The sequence below is a fragment of the Puntigrus tetrazona genome, chromosome 25 (assembly GCF_018831695.1).
Source record: "Puntigrus tetrazona isolate hp1 chromosome 25, ASM1883169v1, whole genome shotgun sequence".
Taxonomy (NCBI): Eukaryota; Metazoa; Chordata; class Actinopteri; order Cypriniformes; family Cyprinidae; genus Puntigrus; species Puntigrus tetrazona.
The window spans coordinates 11,474,712-11,499,366 of NC_056723.1; the positions used below are offsets into that span (position 1 = coordinate 11,474,712).

The 24,655-nt window shown below is 34.3% G+C and overlaps 1 protein-coding gene across 1 annotated transcript in view; it reads right to left on the reverse strand.

Annotated features, from left to right (window-relative positions):
* The window catches only part of otud7a (OTU deubiquitinase 7A), a 62,690-nt gene that overhangs the window by 24,640 nt on the left and 13,395 nt on the right, over nt 1-24,655 (reverse strand). The window contains exons 2-3 of the mRNA XM_043228443.1: nt 11,369-11,503; nt 7,295-7,425 (exon numbers count right to left, since the gene is read on the reverse strand). Of these exons, the coding sequence (XP_043084378.1) occupies nt 7,295-7,379 (85 nt within the window). The 5' untranslated portion in view covers nt 7,380-7,425; nt 11,369-11,503. The remainder of the gene's footprint in view (nt 1-7,294; nt 7,426-11,368; nt 11,504-24,655) is intronic.

Here is a 24,655-nt window from a genome sequence, read left to right on the forward strand (position 1 = left end):
GCCAAACCCTCTAATGTGAAATGACAGTCACCTCAAGACTCCTCACACACACACACACACACACACACACACACACACACACACACACACAGCTGCTTCCATGTCCTCCAGCGCCTGTCTTATCTCTGTAACCCAAAGGTCTTGCAAACCGAAGAAACAGGTCGGTCTAACTATCCTCAGAGGGATACACACAGCCTGTGTGTGTGTGTTTTGCCTATATGGTGTCTCTGCAGTAAAAGGACAGTAAAACCTAAAAACCAATATGACGTACGATTTATTTAACAAGATACTAAATAATGTCGATTTTAATAATTACATTTAAATGCCCAGAGATGCCATTTTACATGCATTTTTCATTTAAAGATGATTTCAATTGATAATCAGGTTTAAAGCAATTTACCGAAATTCCATCACCCTCAGGCCATCCAAGATCTGGATGTGTTTGTTTCTTCATCTGAACAAATTTTGTAAAGAGTAGATTTCATCACTAGCACGCCAAAAGAGCTTCAGCAGTGAATGGGTGCCGTCAGAATGAGAGCGCAAACAGCTGATGAAAACATCACAATAATCCACAAGTAGTCCCTCAAATAACGTCTTGTGAAGTGAAAGGCTGGGTGTTTTCACTTTTTTGGCTTGATCTATGCATATGTAAGTCCTGATTCAGTAAAAATTATGGATTTGTTCTAACATTACATTTTATTCTTACTTCACAAAACATGATGGACTGAAGTGGTGTGGATAACTTGTGGATTATCGACGGCACCCATTCACCGCAGAGGATCTATTGGTGAGCAAGTGATGCATTTCTACAAATCTGCTCCTATAAGAAACAAACTCTTCCACATCTTGGATGACCTGAGGATGAGCGATTTTTCAGCTGCTATTTCTTTCACCAGAGGAGACATTTGGACGCTTCAATTTAAACTCGAAACAAACTAAAAACAATAATTCTGTAATCATTTGAAACCTATAGCATCCATTTTATTTCTAACTGGCGATTCTCCCTTCAGTCTGGACAGTTATTACATTCTTCCTGTAGCCTATGTATCACCAGAACCCACATCAATCAATACAAATCTCATTGTAGTTTATGGATTTGTTCATCCTTTGACCAGCCAGAAATTTTAAAAGACATTTTAAGGCTTAATCGAATGACCGCTCAGCACCTCTGATGCATGCGTTTCATAGATTGCTAAGCATTATGGGTCTCAATCAATGTGCTGAAGGGAGTTTCCTGTCGATGTCCCCTCCTCTGCCTGTCCCTCAGATGTGCAATTGGATTTTGCAGACATGATCACATATTGTGCACACATTCAGACCACACAATATAAAATATTTCAATCATTTCCGAAGCTGATTTTTTTTTTTACATCGTGGGTCAGTGTTTTAAAATTCCAGAGCTGGTTGCAGTCGTGGTCAAACACCTAATTTAATTAAACGAGTACCCATGGGAGCTTTGATGGGTATTTGAGGGTTTTAAAGGGATAAAAATGTCAAATTAAAAAAAAAAAATCAGCTTTGATGATATTGATATTCCCAAAAATACACAGTATCTCTATACAGTTTGTGCTTTATTCATATTTATTTAATGTACTTTTTAATTATATTTGTATTATTACAATTTATTTTTAATCATATTATTACGTTTATGTTATATTATATTATACTTATTTATCATCGTTTCGGGAGAAAAGCCTTTCGCAGCTCAAACGTAGCACACCGCATCCACTGTGGTTCAAAAAACACAAACTAAGCAGGTGAAGAATGAAACTGGACAACTGAACAACTCTAATTTGTTGCTTTTCTCTGTCTTCGCTAACGAACGAAGACATTCACAGTTCTTTGAGTAATAAAACGTCTTTTCCCGTTAATCAGGTGCTCTGCTTTATCTACGCTGATCAGAATGACACAGCAGTCGACGGCCCATGAGATGTGAAGAGACGACTCATTAAATATCTCACAGTTTTGTTTCCGGAAAGCTTACAATATGCTGACTACGTAGTGCATACCGTACTACACAGTAAGAGAGATAACATATTATTCAACAGCAAATGTTCAAACAGTGCGCAACACGAACGTGCATGTAAACAATGCTAGTAGTAGTTGTAATACCTTATCAGTCCTTTAGAGGGTGACAATACACCCCTCACGAACCACAAATAAAGCGACACAACTATAGACTACATAAGACTTTTAGTTTTGTCTTTTTTATAATCCTAAAGCATGAAACGTCATCTCTCAATCACAACAGCAGCTGAATAAAGCACAGGACCCATAACAAAATGTCTGCCATTGTCGGCTGAGTCATTTTTTTCGTCAGAACACCTCTAACCGCACAAAGGGCCTGTGGGTGAGATGAAACGCAGAGGCCCTTTCCACAACAGCTTCAGAGATGGTGGATCCGCAGGGAACCGACGGAGGCAGGAGACACACAGCAACAACAGCCAGGTGGGATGACGTGCTAATGATGAGTAGCACTGACAACCGGGGGACACATCCTTCCCCTGCCACCAACTATCAGTCAATCACAACTTTGATCTGATCTGAGAGCGGTTTCGTGCGGTTTGATCAGATGCTTAGCTCTCAGAGACCTCCAGATGTTCGCCTTGTGAGAGAGGACGATATTTGCTGCGAAAATATATTAGTTTTGTAGTATTAGACAGGCTACACTGCAGAAAAAAATGCTTTTCAAGCCGAGGTTTGTGGTCTTGTTTTCAGCCAAAATATCTAAAAATTCTTAGACAAGCAAAAACGGTCTTGTGGGGTTTTTTTAAATAAGAAAATTATTTTTGATGGTCTTGAAAATCCATCTTGATTTAAGAATTTTTTGCAGCATGTAGCATGTTCATGACATGATAAAAACTCTTATAGAAAAGCCTAGTAAATGCTTCAATGCCCTGTCATTCATCCACACCAGTAGGTGTCATTACAAAACCATAAGATCATATGAAAACAAAGGTCGCTTGTATCCACTGAAAAAATACTATGGATTTTCATGGCTACTAGCAACTGTTTGGTTACTAGTTTTCTTCAAAATATCTTCAAATACAGGTTTGGAACAATCCAGTGAGTAAATATCTTGTTGAAAAAAACAGCATATGCTGATTATGTAAGCTCTAAAAAAATGCTGGGTTAAATATGACCAGAGCCAAAAATTGGGTTGTTTTGACCCAGCACTTTGGTTTAACCCAACCATCTGGTTAGTAACATAACATGGTCCAAATTTTACGCAGAACTAGGTTGTATTTAACTGGATGCTGGTTTGAGCTGGTTTAAGGTGGTCTTTACCTGGTTTAAGTTGGTGATATGCATCTTAAACCAGCTCAAACCAGCATCCAAGCTTCAAAACATACCTAATACGTGCATATGCAGATTTTTTTAACAGGGATGAAACAACCTTTCTAAAAAAGTTGTCGTGCTCTTATTTTGTAATTTGTTAAACTTATTATATCCAACTCCCTCCGCACCAAAAGTATGACAGAAAATTCTGGAAAAAAACTAGCTTTTACTTGAAAACAGCTGGTCTTGTCACGCTACTGTAAAATGTAGCATGCATGCTAGCTACACCCAATCAGTAAATTCATAAAGCGGTCTCTTCTCAAAACAAGCTCCACAGAAAACATGAAGCATGAGGTAACTCCAGGATCTTATGATGAGTGAGAACAGACTTCTGTACGCTACTGAAAAACAGTGCAGTTTTGGTAAATCTGAGGCTAGATCAGTGTCTTTGTTAGTCTTGATATATATCATGTACTGTATGACGAACCTTTGATTTCGTCAACGATATCTTCATTTGTGTTGCGAAGATGAACAAAGCTCTTGCGAGTTTGCAACAATATAGTATAATTACTGAAAACTGACATATTTATATTCTTATATAACAATATTGTCACGGTTGTGGTTTCGTGGAAAAGAAGCACACGGCAAGTAACAAACTTAAACAGATTGAATCTACTCAATGGGCAAAATACATATAAACAGGCATGCAGGCAAGCAGGACAAAAAGCACGTAAGGATATCGGCGATCGGACAAACTCAAGACAAACACACAGGATTTAAATATACAACGTAATTGACTAAACTAACAGGGAGCAGGTGAAGATAAATACACAATTAACAGGAAGGGAAGGTAGGGCACAGAGAGCACATGGCACAGGACAAAAACAATAACATAGTCCAGAGATGTGACTAATATATTTAATATATAGAGCACAGGTCAAGCAAAACGACTGTAACTGCAGTAGCGCCTGCTAGTGGTATGGCAACATGACGCCACTCAGAGGTTGCTGAGTGCGTGTTACATAAATATCAGTGCTATGTGACGACCGGGACGCTACAAACAGCTTTTGACTAATCAGCCCACTTTATTTCTCATTACATGCCCTCATTCAAGAGTTGCAGGGTACAGTGTTCCCACCCGAGCCGGCGGTAGACCCCCATATGCTGGATGATAACAACATTCTTGCCTTTTACGAACCTTCGAAGTACACAATGGATTACATAATCGCACAGTAGGAGAACATTTCCAGACCTAATAAGCCGTAAACATGTGGATAGCGGCTTTTTTTGCATACTGCAGCGGTGCCATTTCTTGGGAGGACTGAAGGCACTTCATACCCTTTTCATTCATAACTACGGCTTGCCAGAGGCAGGATTGTTGTGGTTGGAGTGAAACGTCAGCGACGGGGTCATTTAATAGCATTAACAAATTGCTAATTTGGAACAACAAGCCTCAGCCTCTTGATCTGTGACTGATCTGAGAACGGTCTTATGGGTTTTTAGGAGAGATCGGGACGAGGGGCTGCTGATCCCGATCTTTTTCCTGAAGAACGTGCGTGCTGAAAGTGTTTAACAGCTATCTATTAACACAGAGCCCTCAGAGAGGGGTTTAAATGTACATTAGATAGTATGAATGCTTATGCAACGTCTAAAAAAGCTGCTTCAGTACATTCACTCTGATGCATGACATGATTTATGGAGAATAAATGCTGGATCAGACAAAACACTCAACGGACTGCTTAATCTATGCAGATACTGCTTAAGTGCATATGAAGTAGTGGTTGCATCGAATATATGTCTGTCTTTCTCTCTCTTTTTGTGTTTGTTTAATAAAACACTTACTTATAGGCAATGAATAAAGAAATAAAAAATTATGTATAATAAAATAAATCAATAATGTATAATAATTATTATAATAATAATAATAAATAAAAGCATTGTACAGTGTATTGATAACAATAAAATACTAATAAATAATAATGCTTAAATGCTTAAATAGTATAAAAATTCATAAGTAAATAAATTATTCTACTATAAAGTATATTACACAAATGTTATAGGATGTATAATTAAACATATGACAAGTTTATTATTATTATTATTCTTTTCTGTTTTTTTTTGTGTGTGTTGGTGCTGTTTTTTTAACCTACTAAAAAAAACCAACTGCAGGACTCAACTAATTGGAATGTACAAGGACAAAACATGATAACTATTAAAAGTGTAATTATCTGTTTTTTGACATTAAATGCTGCTTAAATATCTTACATTTTTTATTTTTATAATTTACACACAATAAAGTAGAAATAGCAGTATGTGATTTAGAAATAAAACATATTATATAATTTAGGACTAAATGAAATTAGTACTAATGCTTAAATAATTCTGAAAATGTTATCATTTACGATATATATATATTATTTTTCCAATATTTACTATATCTTATTACTGGTCTAATTTAAGTTGACATTTATATTATAAAAAATATATAAATTGATATATATATATATATTATGGTTCAAAATTTAAAGAGTTACATTTCTGCTCTAATGAAATGACCCCGTTAAGAATAATTTTCCATGTGCTTGGGAAAATCAGCAGAGTGATGATGGCGAAGCATCTCTTCACTTCAGTATTCTGTTAAAAACGGCACTGCTCTATCAGAGTCAGGCTTCAGACAGACGGGTAATATGATCGTGTGAAGATCTGACGGCTGTGAGATGTGAGGTGGCCTTGGTCAGGCAGGTGAGAACAACACTCACAGCTGAACAGCTTCTACTGGAGCTGATGCTGAGTGAGCAGGTGTGTGTTTAGGGACAGATGTACACTTCTATTCACCTATATCAGAACCTATGTGGCATTCAATTCATTTTATATTCATATTTTTGAACTGCTGTCTAGGTAGGACTGGAACATAGCCACACTTTTTCTGTTGCATTTTTGAAGGACATTTTTAACTCCCTTATACAATCATTTTTCAAAAGCGTGCACTTCTTTTCTATTCTTTTCTATACGGGGAACATTTCTCTCCCCTCGGCCTTGACTTTTTGTTTGTCGATACGTCACTCTCTCTCTCTCTTTGGCCCGTCTCCTCTGGACAGAATGCACTTGCGGCCTTCCACTCCTCAACGAGTTCCACTCAATGGGCACAAAGGTCTCCTGAGGGAGCCTGGTCGTAAAGCCATCACACGGGCCCTAAATCTGCCCCCGCCGCCCACCGTGGCAGGCCCTCGCTGCTGCCAATCGGAGCAGAAAGCAGACCAGCACAAAACCCTTATCACAGCAGAAACCGAAACCCTCGAGACCTGTGAGCGAGACTGGAAGCACCACCGACGAGCCGAAAGGGACGAGAGTTAAAACACAGGTCTGAGTACACTGCGCTCGGGCCTGGACTACATGGAAAGATCAACTCATTCTACTGGAGAAAAGAAACTGGCTTGAATGAAATCTCAAGCACGGGGCCACAGTCGATTTGGCGGCGCATTTTGCGCTTGACTGAACCACAAACCCTATGTAAGCACACATGGGACTAAAATCAAGCTTAGACGCACAGATGCCACGCAGACGAGGGCACAGATGCATATGCTAAACATCTGTGCCAGCAGTGCTGTAAATCTAGTAAAGCTTAACTATTAAGCATACTAACAGCAACAAAACTCCTTTTGAAGAAGTCAAATAATAAGATATTCAATCCAAGGTCCTTTTTTAATTTACACAGGTTTAAAGTGATTATATAGTAAAAACATTATTTTTCAAAACTTATCATAATTTCATATTGTTATCATAATATTGTGATAGTATTGTGATAGTATGATCTAAATAACCCACCTGCAATCTGATCAACTAGAATGCACAATATTTTTATTAAGACTTCTATTCAGCAAAGATGCATTAAATTGATCAAAACTGACTGTAAAGACATTTATAAGGTTGCGAATTAATTTTATTTATTTATTTTCATTCGAATTCGATTTTATTCTCTTATTAATTTTATAAAGGTACAGGTCAGGTCTCTTACCTTCCAGCAGGTCTCGTGCCAGACCCGGTTCTGCCCCCGTGGACCGAACAAAGTCTGACAGGACCGCATCCATGTCCAGAGTCATGGGATCATGTGGCTGCGCTGCCTGCCCTGCAGCTTCACGCTCTCATCTACACAAAAACACAGGAAATATCACAGAACCAACGAAGAACACCAAAACAGAGCACAAAGAAACAACAAAAACAGATTAATCAGAGATGAGGAATGACTGATATGACTAAGGAGTGACTGAACTGACCACAAAAAGGTGTAGGGTTTACTTCGAAAGTATATGAAAGTAGTGATGGTATATATTTACAACAGATCCTTCTTTCTGGTCTTCGAATCTGATTGGCTGATAGGTGAGTGATATTCTAGTCATAACAGCCCTACAACTGTTTCACTGTTTGTTTAACTCTGTAGAATTTGTCAGCTGTGGTTGCCATAATAATTTAGTAAAAAATACAGAAAAACTGCAAACACAAATACGGCCCGAACCTGTAGATTTTACGGTATAAAACTGTAATTTACAAGCAAGAAAATTTGCATGTAAACCAGTAAATTTAACGACGCACACTGCTATTAAAATCAGTTTCGTACCTTTCAACATACTGACAACCACCGTAATAATGGTGGAAAAAGAGAAAGCTTCAAGAAGAATCAAAGCTCATCACAAGCAGCTCAAGTATAGACTAATATAGAAAAGGAGCATAAAACACCATCATGGTAACAAACATGACACTTAAATAAAACAATGAACATTCATTAAACAAAAGAAGATGTCACATAAAGCCCAAACGTACATAAATGATACCAAAAAACTATTAGAAAACATGATTTGTTTTATTAACTTTCTAAAACCTGTACAATTCACAGTATTTTACTGTAAAATGAGATGTTTTACAGTTTTTCTCTCCATAATAACCTAATAACCTATTAACAGGTTTTTTTTTTTTTTTTTCCCCGTAGCATTTTTATAAGATTTTGCAGTTAAAATGACACTTATTTTTTACCGTGTCCGCTTGCTGTATTTCTCATGGTGAGTGTCATGGTGGACAGAAGAAAAAAATTGTTTTTTGGGCGAACTGTCCCTTTAAGCGGTGGTGTGTCAATAACCTGTTGCATGTGTGTTTACGGGTGTGTTCTGCCGTCACAAGGCCGTGAGTCACAGCGCTGGACAGCAGACAGACTGGTGTGATGTTTCGACACTGCGCTGACAGTATGAGGGCTGCGTGTGGGATTTTTCAGCTGGAACATGTTGGCTGTGACATTCTGCTCAAGGCCTTTTTTGTCATTGCCTTATGAAACGCGCCGTTGTTGAATGCTGGTGAGATCAGACCCGAAGCCCGCTCTGCTGGCTGGACGGGGACACCTACGGCCTCGCTGCAATAACAGAGGACTGTTTATCCTCGCGCGCGTGCCGTGTGTCAGACTTCCGCACCATTTACGGAGCGTGACACAAAAACGAGAAGAATGTGAAACTGCCCACAGTGGAGAACAAGCTTAGCTGCCCACTACTGAGCGCACAGTACTCACAGACCTGAAACATGATGCAGTGTGGATACGGCGGGGTCACGGGTCAAATATTAGACGACTATTTATTTGACTCGAAAAATACATACAGTCCTTTCTGGTCCTCGAATCTGATTGGCTGAGAGGAATGTGACATCCTCTGCAGTGTTTCTCTTAATTAATGTCAAATGATCTACCTGGTCTCGTGGCATTAAGGTACCTGGGCGCACTTTTTAGCGAGACACGAAATATGTACCAATAAGTACATATCACTGCTGTTCAACATATAAGTTGAAAGACAACTCTTTCAGGTTTAAATCTTTGCAGGATGTTTTCATTCACTTAGAGCTGTGTTACACACTGCTTGAAAAAATCCACAATGGAGGCACTTTAAATAAAATGACACGAAATGCATTTGGATACTGGTGTGAAAAATGTTTTCGGTCGCTAATCTAAACCCGAACGGCTGAAGCAAGTCTCTTTTTGCGTTTTTTCATAGGTCGCATTTGTGCTGCCAGATGTTGTCCGGTTCAAACAGATGACAGAATGACATAATCACAAAGCCTGATGTCCTTTACACAACCAGTGTGGTAACATATAACGTGGGAAATTACAAATATATAACAAACTATTGAGATATTATTCAGTTTTTTATTCATTTTTTAAATCATTTAATCTCAATGTAATAATAAATGTAATTAATAAATAATACATTGTAAAGATTTGTATTTTATTCATGTTTATTTTATATAAAGTAGTCATTTTTATGGTTTCAGTTTTATTTTTAGCTTCAGTTTAACTATAATAAATAATACGTAATAAATCAATATTCACTGTTAAATATTGTGTTGTATTTTCATTAAATTAGTAAATTAAAAAATGAAAAACGGTAAATACCTGCTCCTTTTTTTATATTAATCACAGTTGCTTCAAAACTTTCGATTAGCAGAGAACGACATAAATAACGGCAAATCCTAAACCTGTATTCACACAAGTTTCTGTTTTGACAGCAGAAACGTATATCTTGCTTATATCAAGATGAGAAAACATTTTTCTTTTCATATGCCTTTCATTATTTATCAGGACGCCCGGCACTTTAGTGTGAGTTTAGCTGACCCACTTCCATCCTTCTGTTTGTATTGTGTGGCTTGTGTGGGTCTCTGTTAGGATTCACTGCAAGCTAAACTAGTTTAGCGAAGCACTCAAGATATCCAGCGCTTCCATATTTAAAACACTGGGAGGTATTTGGTTATGACTGTTTATAAAAACCGATCTAGCGATCACCGCCTGACCTGTTCTCTGATACATCAATGTAAAGATCTTCAACTAAAAAAACTCCAACAACCCCACCCCCCCCCAAAAAAACTTTAGTGCGATGTCAGCCAAATGTAGTCGCTAACATGCTTTTGAGCTCTGGATTAAGTGCGATTTAGGCCGGAGTTTATGTAGTGAATGTAAAACAAGTGTTCTTTTTAATTTTATTTTCTTAAAAAAAAAACAGGTTTCACCATCAAAACAGTGCCCCATGTGAGTTTTGATAACAGAAGTAGCCCTATAGATCTTCAGCAAACATTAACTTTTCTCTACAGCATGAAGTGTGAGTTTTCGGCAGTGACAGTCGGTCAAATGAAAACTCAGCGTAGTTGTGGTTAATGTTTGAAAGCGATGATGGCTGACGGCAGAGTCGTTAGTCAATAACAGCCAATTAAAAATCAGCACAGCATTTCGTTACGGCGTTTTACGCTGGGGCGTTTGTAACTATACCTTATTTCATATAATGAATTATTAGCATATATAAACAACCTTTTATGTAATCATTAATGTGAAATGTATAAATGCTATATCATGATCACATAGTATAATTAAACTATCTATAAGTTAATACATAAATGTTATGTATGTGTGTACATACTACATATATATTAAATATTTATAGAAATAAACTTGTATATAATCATTCACATATAAAGGGAAATGTTGTATTATTTTTATATAACCTGTAATTAATATTAATATTATGATATTAAATTTGCATGTAATCATTAACATATAACAATATACATATATATATATATATATATATATATATATATATATATATATATATATATATATATATATATACACATACATATATAATTGAGCTTGTATATAATAATTCTTAAATATAAATAAGTGTTATATTGTTATAATTGTTATAAATCATAAACATTTTAATATTATGTTTTTATTGTAAAATAACTTATTCAAATTGTTAAAACAATGAGTTCCAGTTGCTCATGATCAATGAACATTGATTTTAAATAATTAATAAACATTATAAATGTTTGAGACTGTGTACAGAGCAATTTATAGCAGCTAAAATAGTTATATCAAATATATTTTATTTTAATTTCTAAAAAATTACATCTCTCTCTCTCTCTCTCTCTCTCTCTTTATTAGGTAAATCAACACAGCACAGAAATATGTTAAAAGATGGAAATCTGATCAGACGCATGTTCCGTGCGGCCTTTGTGAAGTTTTATGAGTAAATATTGATGGTATATGTAAAGTCATCCTTACTTTCTGTGATCTCAATGGGAGTTGAGCAGCCACCTCCCCACCATGCTTATGTCTGCGTCACACACTCTCGAACACACACTCCTCTCGACTAGTCCATGGCTGGCAGGTGAGGAAGACTCAGGCTCAAATACAGGCCTGCAAACACACACAGAGAGAAAACCATTAGCGAACAAATGTCACGTAAACCCCAGTGCCCTATAAAGCACAGTAATGTAGTCTGACTTTAGCCACATTATGCAAGCGTGACCCAATATCCCAGTGACCCTCTTAAAACACCCCTACAATCTCACATTACTGCGGTTTGCTCAAACCTACCCTTACGAACATCTCTATTTCATGCGAGTTCTCTGAAACGGCAGTGATCCTAGTTAATGGACAGTAAAAACCTCATCTGAGATGCGCTGGAAATGATACTGTGCTTTATAGCTTTCAGGAAAAAAATCGAAATGAGATTCATATTCGATAGATGGAAGACCTGAGGAATGGGAAGAAATCAGAGATCGCTGTGATGTTACGCGTTGAGCTCGTCCTCACGTCCCATTAGAGAAGAACAAGCATCACAGTCGGTTTATTATGGCATTTTTCTGGATAAAACAACCAGGATTTAAACCTCAGTATGAGCCATCGCTGCTTACAGGACCACTTCTTGCAAGAGGTCAAAAAAAGTCCAAATCATTCTCAAATTAATATCATCAGTTTGAAACTAACATTTTTTTGACTTGTTTGACTCCCGATTGTATTTATGTGTTTATTTAGCAGAAGTTTTGTTAAATTCCACAGATAATTTTCAGCCATTTCAGTATTTATTTATTTTTACAGCCATTTCGAATAATTAATATTGAATTTTTTAAATTATTATTCCACAGATATTTTTAACAATTAAACAATGAATAAATTAATTAATTTATTAAAACATTTACATTCCTGAAATATTCTTCTGCCTTATTATTATATATATTATTTTTTCCAAACTGTATTAATTTACAAAAATCCAGATATTTATTTATTTGTCTGTTGTTGGTTTGTTAAATTCAATTCAATTCAATTCAATTCAATTCAATTCCCAGAAATATTGTTAAGCCTCTGTGTGTTTACTTAATATACTATATTTATGTAGATGAAAGTTTTAGCAAATTCCACAGATATTTATCAGCCATTGATCACAGATTCTTTAGGCATTTTTTTGTTTGTTTGATTGCTTAAATATATTAAATATTTTTAGTATTATTATTATTATTGTATTATTTATGTATATAAATGAGATATGTATATAAATAAATTAGACAAAACTAGAAAAAAAGCCATATTGATTTACGATGGTTTTACAGTACAAGTATTTTTGGAGAAAAAAAACATTGTTTTGTGAGATATGTCTGTGTGTGTGTGTGTGTGTGTGTGTGTGTGTGCTGTGAGCGATGAGGTCATCCTACAGGCAATATGAATCTGCGTTGCACGAAAAAATAATATGCATACACAAAACACGCTATATTTGATGCCTCAGCAGGCCCAAAGTCTCACACGGCAGCAGTTTTTACAGCAAGATCCCTTTGAGCTAGAATCACAATACATAATTCACAGCTATGCATGCTGTACATTCACTCCCCTGCCCTCACAGCTCTGACGGGCCTTTTATAGAACGGCTGAGTCTCATTTCACAGCATTACACTGCAGGAGAGTGACAGGCGCAGAGATGGACAGCTACATTAGACCAAGGGTCAAAGGTCAGGCCTTTTAGGAAGAGAGCTTGGTAAAAGAACAGAGGAAGAGACCCTCTATATGTGACTTTAGTAATTTAGTAAAAGTATTTAATGCATTTAAAACATATTTAACGGTGGTCCAGAGTGAATCAACATAAGTTTACACTGCATTAAATGCCAGATAGAGTTTACTGTGTATCCAAAACACCAATAATTTCCAGAAAAAAAGGTCATTACTGTATACGCAGGCACGACTTTTAAAGAGCCTACAAGCCTAAATACGGCGTGACTCTTATTTTGAAATGCTTTAGCACTTTCAACTACTTAAAATGCACTCTTATAACTGTCTAAAAATTATTAAAATATTAAAATATAACGACAACACTCAACATTTATTTATTTGTTTTTTTATTTTGGAGGTGTTTAATTTCTTTTAATTTTCTTCCTCAATAAAAATAAAAATAAATACTTTTCTATTTAGATAATTAAGACTGTTATAGACTTGAAAGTTATTTTAAGGCTTGAAATGCATTTTAATTATTTTAAAAAATCAGCTCAAGAAAAATAATAATTACATGAATCTGTATTGTGATTGCTATTTTTTCCAAACTTGCAGCTATCGTTATTTTTCTCTTAAGAAACGGAAAAAAGGGCAGATATACCTCCCTGACGGACTCCCACAGTTTTTAAAGAAAGCTTTTAAATGAAGGAAATACGAAAAAGCCGAGTAGAGCACGCTTAGCGCGCTTTGTTTATCAAATATAATCTCCACCCACAAGTGCATTCATAGAAACACATGTACATACAGTGAAAACAGGAAACAGTTTGTTTACACATCATCACGCTGCACTGACCCGAGCACAAGGAGCTGCGGGCTTCTAGTATTTATGGGCCCACTTTAACAAGCTCGAAACACCGACAGTGAGAGTGTGAGCGCAAGAAACAGAAAGACCCCCGCTCTCACCTCCACCTACACTTTCCACACGCTCACCTCCGCCACAACAACAACAGCTCTCCCGCGCATGATCAATGTTTCCACGGCTAAATTTAACACGGTAACCTTCATAATTGCGCTCAGAGGCTGCGAGGTTTATTTTCGGAGCGTCAGACGTCTGGCAGCGGTGGAAAAATGTGCCATCACACCCAACTGATATGCAAAGCAAGTGTGAGAATTATGGGAAGCAATTACTCACAATTTCTCCACAACACGTACATGGAGCGCTTGCATGCATAGTTATGAAAAACAAAAAAAAAAACTTAAATGTATTTATTTTAAGTCATATATTACATTGTTAAATAAATGTATCAATTTAAATGCTAAATACATAGCATTATAATAAACAAAAATTTTTTTGAAAAATATACTTACACAGAAATGATAAAGATTATATACAAAAATATTATACTAAATAATATAATAGAATATAATTGAATATAGTGCTTTTCTATTGTATTAAAAGTCTGAAAGAAAATAATAAAAATAAACAATCATTATTATTATTATTATTATTATTATTATTATTATTATTATTATTAGCAACAACAAGATTATAATTATTCATATGTATTATGCCATTATAATCATGTATTATATCATGTATTATAAGATTGAAATTATATATTAAAATCATTTATTTTCCATTAAATTAAAAACAAGAAAATAAAGTAATAAAGAAATTATTATTATTACCAGCAACAACAACAACAGTACAACTATTTATATATATAATGTAATATTTTAATATTTACATTTCTATTTATTTTAATATTTAAATGATGTTATAAATGATCAATTACTTGAATATAACTATATAAATGCAAATACATGTACATTTTTTCAAAATATAAGCAATGTATACGAATACATACAGATATATATATATATATATATATATATATATATATATATATATATATATATATATATATATATATATATGTATCTGTATATGTACAGTATATGTACAGCACACGCACCTGAATCCACCTCTTTTGTGAAGCTTTGCTAAAGACAGGTTCAAGAGGACTGCTGACACTTAAAGACACAATGAGCACCATCCATCAAACCTGCCAATACACACACAGCATCTACACAACAATATCTTCCACAGGTGCTCTTCAGGTACACACACACACACCTGGCTCCGTTCCCTCGCACTGATCCTCAACACGCAGCCGATTACCTCATAGACCTGCAAAGCCAAAGACACACAGCTGCAGGTCTAGCAACCCCAAGGAATTCTGGGATACAAGCCCAGCGATGAAAACAAGACTCAGGACGTGTCACGCAGTGCTCATTCATCCGTGTGTGCTTTAACAAGACCAGACTCAGACACACACTAACCGCAAACAAGAAGGCTTTCAGACCTTCTCATGAAGCTTTTGCAGAACCAGCCATTCCCAACTACGCTAAAAAAATAAGAGCCATGTTTTTGGGCGTCAGTATGTACATGCACCGTGGTAATACCATGCTATTGTTTGAAATACATTTGTTTTAACGTGTAAAAATATGGTATATTGAATGTGGTAGTGAGTACGATATTAACATGCGATACCATGATCAGTTCTTAAAATATTGAAGTTTTTGAAGAAAAGCCAATATGAAATTAAAATTAATATTATTTACACTCAATACAGTACATGCTCTTAATGTTAATGAGAAATAAAATAAGAAATTTAAAATATGGAATAAATAAATTAAATCATTTTCACCGTGTTAAAAAAGTCACCAAGCATACGCAGTAGTGACAATTATATTATATTAATCATTTTGATTTGAAAATATAACAAAATATAATATAATTTATTTTTATGAAACATAATCTGCTACACGTCTAAATGTGTCACATCCACCTTTCATATACAGTAGAGACAAATGTAATAACAGAAAATAATAGATATTAATAATATTTTACAGCAATAATTATTGCATAGCTGTTGTGTTAAAAAAAATATTCAGCAGGTTTGTTAAATATTAAAATAAATTCCTTATTAAATATCATTAGCTAGTAACACACACATGCATTTTTCTCTGCCCCTGAAATGATTTTCTTCTAACACAGTAGAGATGTTTTTTTTGCTGTTTAAACTTAATGCAAAATGTGTAGAAAACGCCGCTCGATTCAAAGCGATGTCATGTGGAGGGGAACTGCATTATATTCCTCAGTAAACCTCTTCACACTCTATCCCTTGACCAAAAGCGCTTTGAAAGCGCTGCGATGTTCCCACGTGCCCTGTACACTACTGAAGAAACATAAAACACACAGATTTCCTCATAAATCACTTATGCTGTTACAGCGTCAGATGCTTATGAAGAGAGATCAAATGAACGGCTGTAATTATGGCAGCAGCTCTGGCTCATTTGGCTCCGATACGGTGTGTTTTTGTGTAACGTCGAGGGTCTCTGCACGAGCTTCTGATCATCAGAACAACTTGCTTCTCTGTGTATTTGATCACAACAACAAAACACGTCAGACATGAGCTAGAGAGAGACAGAGACGCAGAGAAACACAGACCACACGCAAACCACAGAGATCATCGAGATAATACGTCCGAACAAACTCAAATAAGCTGAAAACACCCCGAAAATGCACTGAAAGAGTGACCAGAATGTTATATAGACTGTCCGGGTGGGCATTTTTAATTTGGGCCAGTAAATAAACACCTTTTAACTAACAGCTATTCGTTTGCAAAAGATGAAGCGTAATATTTGAAGTGTTTCAGTTAGATATAAATGAAAACAGAAAGAAATAAAAAACATAATGAGTTACTTACATTTTTGTATGGAAATAAAGAAATAATGGAGTTAAAACTGTCCCAAAAAATCATAAAGAAAAGCACCTATTAAAAAAATTTAATACAATTTCATCAAGCAGTTCAGCTTAGAAAAAAAAGTGTAAAAGTTTATATATAAAGTCAAACATAGCAAATAATATGTCTAAACATTCAAAAAAAAGAGCCATGATAACTTAGTTATTTATATTTATATAGTTAAGTATTTAATTTATTTTTGTGTGTGTGTGTGTATATATATATATATATATATATATATATATATATATATATATATATATATATATATATATATATATATATAAGCTTTTCATTTTGAAATAATTAGTTCATTTTTATTAAATACATTTTGCTTTTTTATATATCATGCTTTTATATATCATGAGGAAAATATTTATGTAATATTTTAAGTGAGTTCAAGAGTTCACAAGGCACATGGGAAGATGATATAGTGATATAGTGTATAAAGAGGTTTATTGGTAACTATATTTCCATTTAAATTATTTATTTCCATCGTGTTAAAACATAAAATAATGCAAAAGTGGCTAAAGAAATACCCCATAGGCACAAGCATTTTTCTCATTTACCTCTGAAAATGTAAAATCTAGTTCTGTTGCAATAAAGCTGCTGTTGACTGACCCAGGCGTGGCTTACTAATGAGCGTGGTCAGTTCTAGGATGTGTCGGAGGGAAAAGTTATTAACAGTGACTCATGATAAAAGCATGGAGTCATAATATGCCAGAACATTCTCACAGAGACACATGAAAGGACACGACCTGATTTGAATCCAGAAGCGTATCTCTAGAGATCAAGGATACGTGTCAGCAAAAACTGTGCTAGCTGTCCCCTGCTACTGGTTAAAACAGGTGGCTTTTTACCAAAACATAGTCATATATAAAACTGCCATTATTCGGAAAACTGGACAGTATGTAAGTTCAGCCTCGGGATCTGTTGCTCCCTGTGTTAGCATGCTAGCACCAGAAGCCTGTTGCCATCGCTGTTAGGCTGCAGATCCCAAATGACAGCTAATTACAGGCCCCTAATTTATCCATGTTCATCGCTGCTGTGAGACAAATCAGAAAACACTAAAGCGTAGAGGGATTTGAAAGAAGAATCAGCACCCTCCTGTGAAACTACGCCTCCTTTATATTTAGCAACAAGCCCGAGAAGATTCAGTCTCTCAGACCTAGTTAGAGAGAAACGCTCCTCTGTTCAAAAGAAGACTCGCGAGAATGATCAAAAACAAGGAGAAAGACGAGTCGCAAAGAAAAGCGTCTTCCCTAAACACGTCGCAGTAATGGTCGAAAACAGGGCTAATCGCTAACTGCTACGTTTCTAAATGATTAGCGATTGACTATCTATCTATCTATCTATCTATCTATCTATCTATACTAATTTATTCAAAAAAACATGAAAATATACATTCAATGACTTTAATACAGCTCTTCTTTGCCTATATTCATATTCATATATATATATATATATATATATATATATATATATATATATATATATATATATATATATATATATATATATATATATATATATATATATATATATATATATATATATAATAAATAAACTCAGTACACACTCATGTCTTATAAAAAAGACCTTTATCTATCACGATGAATCATTTGACAGCACTATTTAAGTCAAATGATGCAATCAATATGTTTAAACATGCGGAGAAAGTGTGCAATCAATCCCAAGTCTCTTAAAATATCAGATCATTTTATTTTTTCATGAAACGTCAGGTTTACTTAAAATGTCATGTAGTACGAACATGTATTGATATTTTAGGTTTCAAACGTTTTGGGCCTGTAGGATTTTTTTTTTTCAATTAATGAATTTTTATTGAGCAAGGATGCATTGACTAAAAAAGACTGTAAAAATTATAATATTATATTAAAAAAAAATTGTTTCCAATAAATGCTGATATTTACTTTATTCGCAAAAGATGCCTGATAAATTAATCTTTCGCACAAAGAAATAAAAAATGAAAATTGCCACAAATTAGCACATTGCACTGATTTCTGAAAAATGATATAAGAATAAGCTGAACATTCAGCTCTACATCACAAGAATAAACTACATTTCAAAACATATTCAAATAGAACGCAGCTAGTTTAAATGATACCAATATTTAGCAGTTTCACAGTTTTTTTCTGCGTTTTCGATCCAATAAATGCAGCCTTGGCGACTTCTTTCAAAAGCATGAAGAGACTTCAGAGACCCCAAACATATGTATGAATTAATAATGCATGATATATTTGTAAAATAAAAAGAAAATGAATATGCTTAAATATTTTATTGAAACAATGTTGAGACTATTCGACCAACAGTTTAATACCTGACTTCCCAAGACTTAACAATGCAGGAAAAGCACTGAGATCCTGGCTAATAAACCTGCTAAATCTGCTATGCTCCTCACTAATCAGAATACTGGAGATAATTTACACTAAATCCAAATTATAACTCCAATCTGAATCTGACATGCACGCAACGCATGTTGTTGACCTTCTCGACTCGTCTCAGAGGTGAATGAGTCTCCAGGGGCCGCCCGGCCTCATGGGTTCACCCCGCCCTCGTAACCTGGGAGGAGTGTGTGTGTGTGTGTGTGTGTGTGTGTGTTTTGTTTTCGCTGACTAATATCGACCCACGAGCCAGCTGCTTGAGTTATCTCTACGTGTCCTGTAGAACAAAACAAACAACTACAGTGCATACTATTATTTCCCGCACTATACAGATGGTCCTGTGTCGGTGGAAAACCACCCGTAAGCTGTTTTTTCCACTTCCAGTAGAAACACATAATACTCCAGTTGTCCGGCTTAACCCGAAACGCGCCGTTTTCCGCCATCGCGCTTTCTCAACCAATCAAGACGTAGTAAGGAACATTAAATGAAGAGCAGAAGCGGCTCTTAGCGTGCGCTGATAGGCGAGCGCCGGCCAGCGGATGCCAGGCGCGCAGATGGACTCTCTGCTGGGCTCAGTTCACCGCCAGCTTTGCACATCAGAGTCCGATTTGAAATCTAATAAGGGTGACGACATAATATTTTCAGCGGCTAGAGCTACTCTTGGTTTCGGAAAACAAAACAAAACAAAACAAAACAAAACACAATTGCGTATGACATCATACTGTTCTGAGAGTTTCTAAATGATCGAAGCGCTAGACATTTCCATGCAAACAGAAAAGTATTCGTGAAAAGCAGTTTGCTTTACGGGATTCGGATGTAAAAACGCTTACTTATTGTATATTATAATGTCATTATATAAAGACATGTCATACTGTATTTATACTAAAAATAGTTAGAAATTAAAACGCATGCATGCATATAAGAGAAATATGTTCAGTTTATATATTAAATACATTTATAACTATATAAATGTACATACATGTAAATATTTGTAAGATATATACTGTATGTGTGTATGTTTATATTTATATATACATATATTATGTAAACAAAAACGTTTATTTTGGATGCAATTAATCATGAATAATTGTTCTGGCAATGTATTAAATTATTTTAAATATACTTATTTTAATGATATATTTACATCATATTATGACATAATATACAATACATTTATCATATAATATTGTCGTAATAAAATCTTAAAGTAGTACGTGTGTGTGTGTGTGTGTGTGTGTGTGTGTTTTAACTTTCACAATATTATTTATGACTTTTTTTATTATTTACAGGATAAAATATCAAATAAAACTATATAAGTGTTACTACTTGTTACAAATCATGCATCATTCTATACACAAAACACAATATATCTAGATATATATCTAGAATTACATAATATATTATAATTTTATCATTAAACATTTTTAATGAAATTATTATTTATATTATATATTATTTATAGTTATTTAATACACAACAGTACAATCTTAGATCGTATTACAATAGATTATAATAGATTACAATACAATATCTGCATTTCATTTTGGCAACTTTTTTCACTCTGACATTATTAGTAGTAGTGGTAGTCGAAAATGTAAAACATTATATATACTGTATATATATATATATATATATATAGTTTATAATTATCTAATAATAATACATTATACATTTTTAAAATAACATTTTTACTTTTTTACTGAATTATATAATGTCTTTTACATTTTATTCCCATTCCGGCTACTTGAGTTACACATTATTAAGGATATTTGAATAGTACGTAACAATGCAGTCCTACAGTAATAGTTTAGTGATAGTTACTGTAAATGACAATCAATTTCATTTTCTATAAATGTGTAAAATATGACTAATGCAAACAACCAACGAGTCACGTCTTCCTCACACCTTTTTTCCAGGCAAATGAAATAAAGCAGAAGCTGTTTGTCACTCCAACCAAACGAAACGTGTGTGGAGATGACGAGCCACGCAACATTAAACGCAGCTCTGAATAAGCGTGTTTCCTCCGTGACAGTGTCCTTGCGTTCTCAGGAACAGATTCTTCACAGACACCAGACTCACTCACACTTCAGTTTACACATCTGTCATGTGCTTTAACACATATTTTTAAGGCCTCAATTTAGAGAACCCATCTGCGTTTGTCAATATAAATAAAAACTATCGAAACATCACTTCATATGCAAGTTAAAGTTTTGTGGCCTTCTGTCTGTGTGTTTTTGAAGCTAACATCTACAATCAGTGCAAACTATTTCTGAACAATTAGTGAAGAAGTCATGTGACTGAGGACTAATAACAGCTGCTGCAAATTCAGTATAATACATAATAATGATATATAATATATAAATAATAATGATAATTATAATATAATATAAAACAACTAATATAATAATATATATATATATATATATATATATATATATATATATATATATATATATATATATATATATTTTTTTTTTTTTTTTTTTATTGAAATATGTATTAAATTATATATTTATATTTCCAATGGCATTCTGGTATTATATTTTAAACATATTCTCATAAAATATGTTTGCTGCATAATGATATTGTATTGCAATTTAAAATTAATTCCTTTAAAAAAAAAAAAAAAACAATAATACTTACAAAACATTGTGAAACATCTGCATTGTGGAATTATTTTATGACTGTTTTTAACTATTTAAAAAATGATTTGATCTGTTTACATTCTAAATATAATTTTAATAAAATAAAACATAATATTTTAATATATAATGAAAATATTATCTGATACGATCTGATTTTGTATTGTGATTGAACTGAAATGTGTTAGTTGTTGTGAATAGCGGTCAATCTGTGTGCCTCAAAAATATTAACATGTATTTTTTATAATAATTCTTCAATAAAAATAAGGTGAACTAACAACATGCTATTTTTTCAATGAATGAAACAAAACCTGTTTATTAAATACTAATGAGTTATTTTAAATTGGTTGCTTTTACTGTATTTTGATCAAATAAATGCAGGCTTGGTGAACATCAGAGACTCATATTTTTTTAGCGTTTTCAAAAATATTTAAAAAATGTAATTATTACAGCAACCTTGTATGTAATGTCTGCTCCTAAATTGAAAAAAGGTTTGATTATTTAATAATAATATTAATAATAATAAGTTTAAACAAACTTTTGACTCACTCATCCAGCGCTAGACAGATTTTTATCCAATCAAAAGCTCCCCAGAATGAGAAGGCCCCGCCCCTAAAACCGCCAGGGATGATCAAGTTTTGTTGGTTTTTAAAGATCGATACGCCCTGCCCGATCTACAGCGAAACAAGCGAGTTTACATGGAATTTAATTTACAACACACACGAGGATTCAACTAAAACAGGTGCTGGTAGGACGAGTTCTCTGGGTCTTAATGGATGATGAATTCATTTATTATCTCTTTGTGGGCTTCAGATCAAGTTCTGGATAAACAGCGTGTCCCGTGTGAGTGAAGTGTACAGACAGACAGCGACGGGGATTCAGATGTGACATCTTGTTCCAGCCTGATGTCATGTCTGGTCTTAACGCTTGTTCTCTACACATGACTGATGAGCTAAGAGGCTTATTCAGTACATTGAGTCTGCGCTACATTTGCCAAACCAGATATATTATGATAATGTGCTCAGCTGTGAACCGAAAACCTCTTTTGAATTCCCTTTGCAGGACAATGCCGCTCACAAACTGTGAGGCCGAATGGCTGAAAGGTCAACGAAAGCCTCTTCTCACAATAAAATTGATTTCAAAAAACGAATCACAGCTCTCGGATCACTTAGAAAGTACTGATAGCTCAGCTGTGCATGAAAAATGCATGAAAGAGATAAAAATACAGTCTGTTATCATAGATACCATATCACAATGTCAATGACTTTGCGAATATAATAAATAAAAAGATATCTTAAACATAATTTCACAATTAAAAACGGTGCGTAGTGCTGGTCAATTATCATCTAATAAAAAAAAAAAAATAGCTATTCAACCAAATTCATTACATATATTTCTATCACAGTTATCTAACATTATCAAGATTTAAAAATTTAGTCTTGGTAATATTAGTAAAAAAAAAAAAAAAAAAAAATTAATTAACGATAATATAATTTTTTATTGATTATGGAAAGTCAAGCTGAGTGCATTGCATTGTAGGATACTAATTATATACAATATATTATTATTATAATTATGTTTAATAGTAGTAGTAATTTATTATAGTAATATTTTATTAATATTTATTATAATAGTTATATTTCACTATTGTGTATAAACAATAACATTTTATATTATAATATTTGATAAATATTATAATTTATAGCATAATGATTTATTTAATTAAATTATTACATTATTTATTTAGTAAAAATACAATTTCTTAACCTTTTCAAATAACAGGGAAACAGAACAGTTTTCCGATTTATGAATGAATCATTCTGTCGGGGTTTGTGAACTGAATCAAGTAATTAAATAAAAAGATCAGACCTGAAAATAATAGTGCATTTAATAAGTGTTTGTGAATGAATCATTCAGATCAATTGATTCGCTGAAAAGATTTGACTCAAAAGAATAAATCGTTTTTCAAATTGCACAACACAGCTTCTCTAATAAACTCAAATGTCAAATTAATATTTTCCGTATTATGTTTAAAATCTTGGTCAAAATTCAAAATAAGCCTAGCCTTAATTTATTTATATATAAAAAAAAGACAATAATAAAAAGTGTTGAGGTCCACGATGCTACACAGTTCCCAGTTCGGTGAAATGAAATGATTAAAGAGATGAAATGGATATCAACCACAAACACATGCCTTATTATTCCAGACATATGTTCCTGAATGTTATGCACACCCTGGAGTTTGTAAAGCTGAAGGGATACGGTTACACCGGACACTGATCCGCAGTCACGGGACGTGCTTCTGCCGTCGAAGCCTGCTCCAAAGCAGCAGATTCAGTGACTGAATTTCAATGCAGAGTAGAAAAGGCTATTCAGCCTCTGAATCAATCACTCACTTCCCATCTCTCCTCCTCCAGCCACAATGCTAAGCTTGTGCGTGTGTGTTGGTATGGATGCAAAAGCCGGACGGAAGTATGGGAAAGAGGATACGTACCGGATCTGCCGAAGACTCGAGCCATTATCGAGAGCATTTCAATGTGTTTGCTAATAACTCCAGTCGTACAAGGCGCAGGCAAACAACTGATTCAGAACTCTGCGTTTCACAGCCACCGTTAATAATCAGCTAATGGGAATATTTAAAGGGATAGCCCATCGTTTGATTTAAAAAAGGTTTAAAAGTGTTTCAAAGGAAGTGCCGGTTGCTCTTTTTCATCAAAGTGGATGCTTTAATGCTTT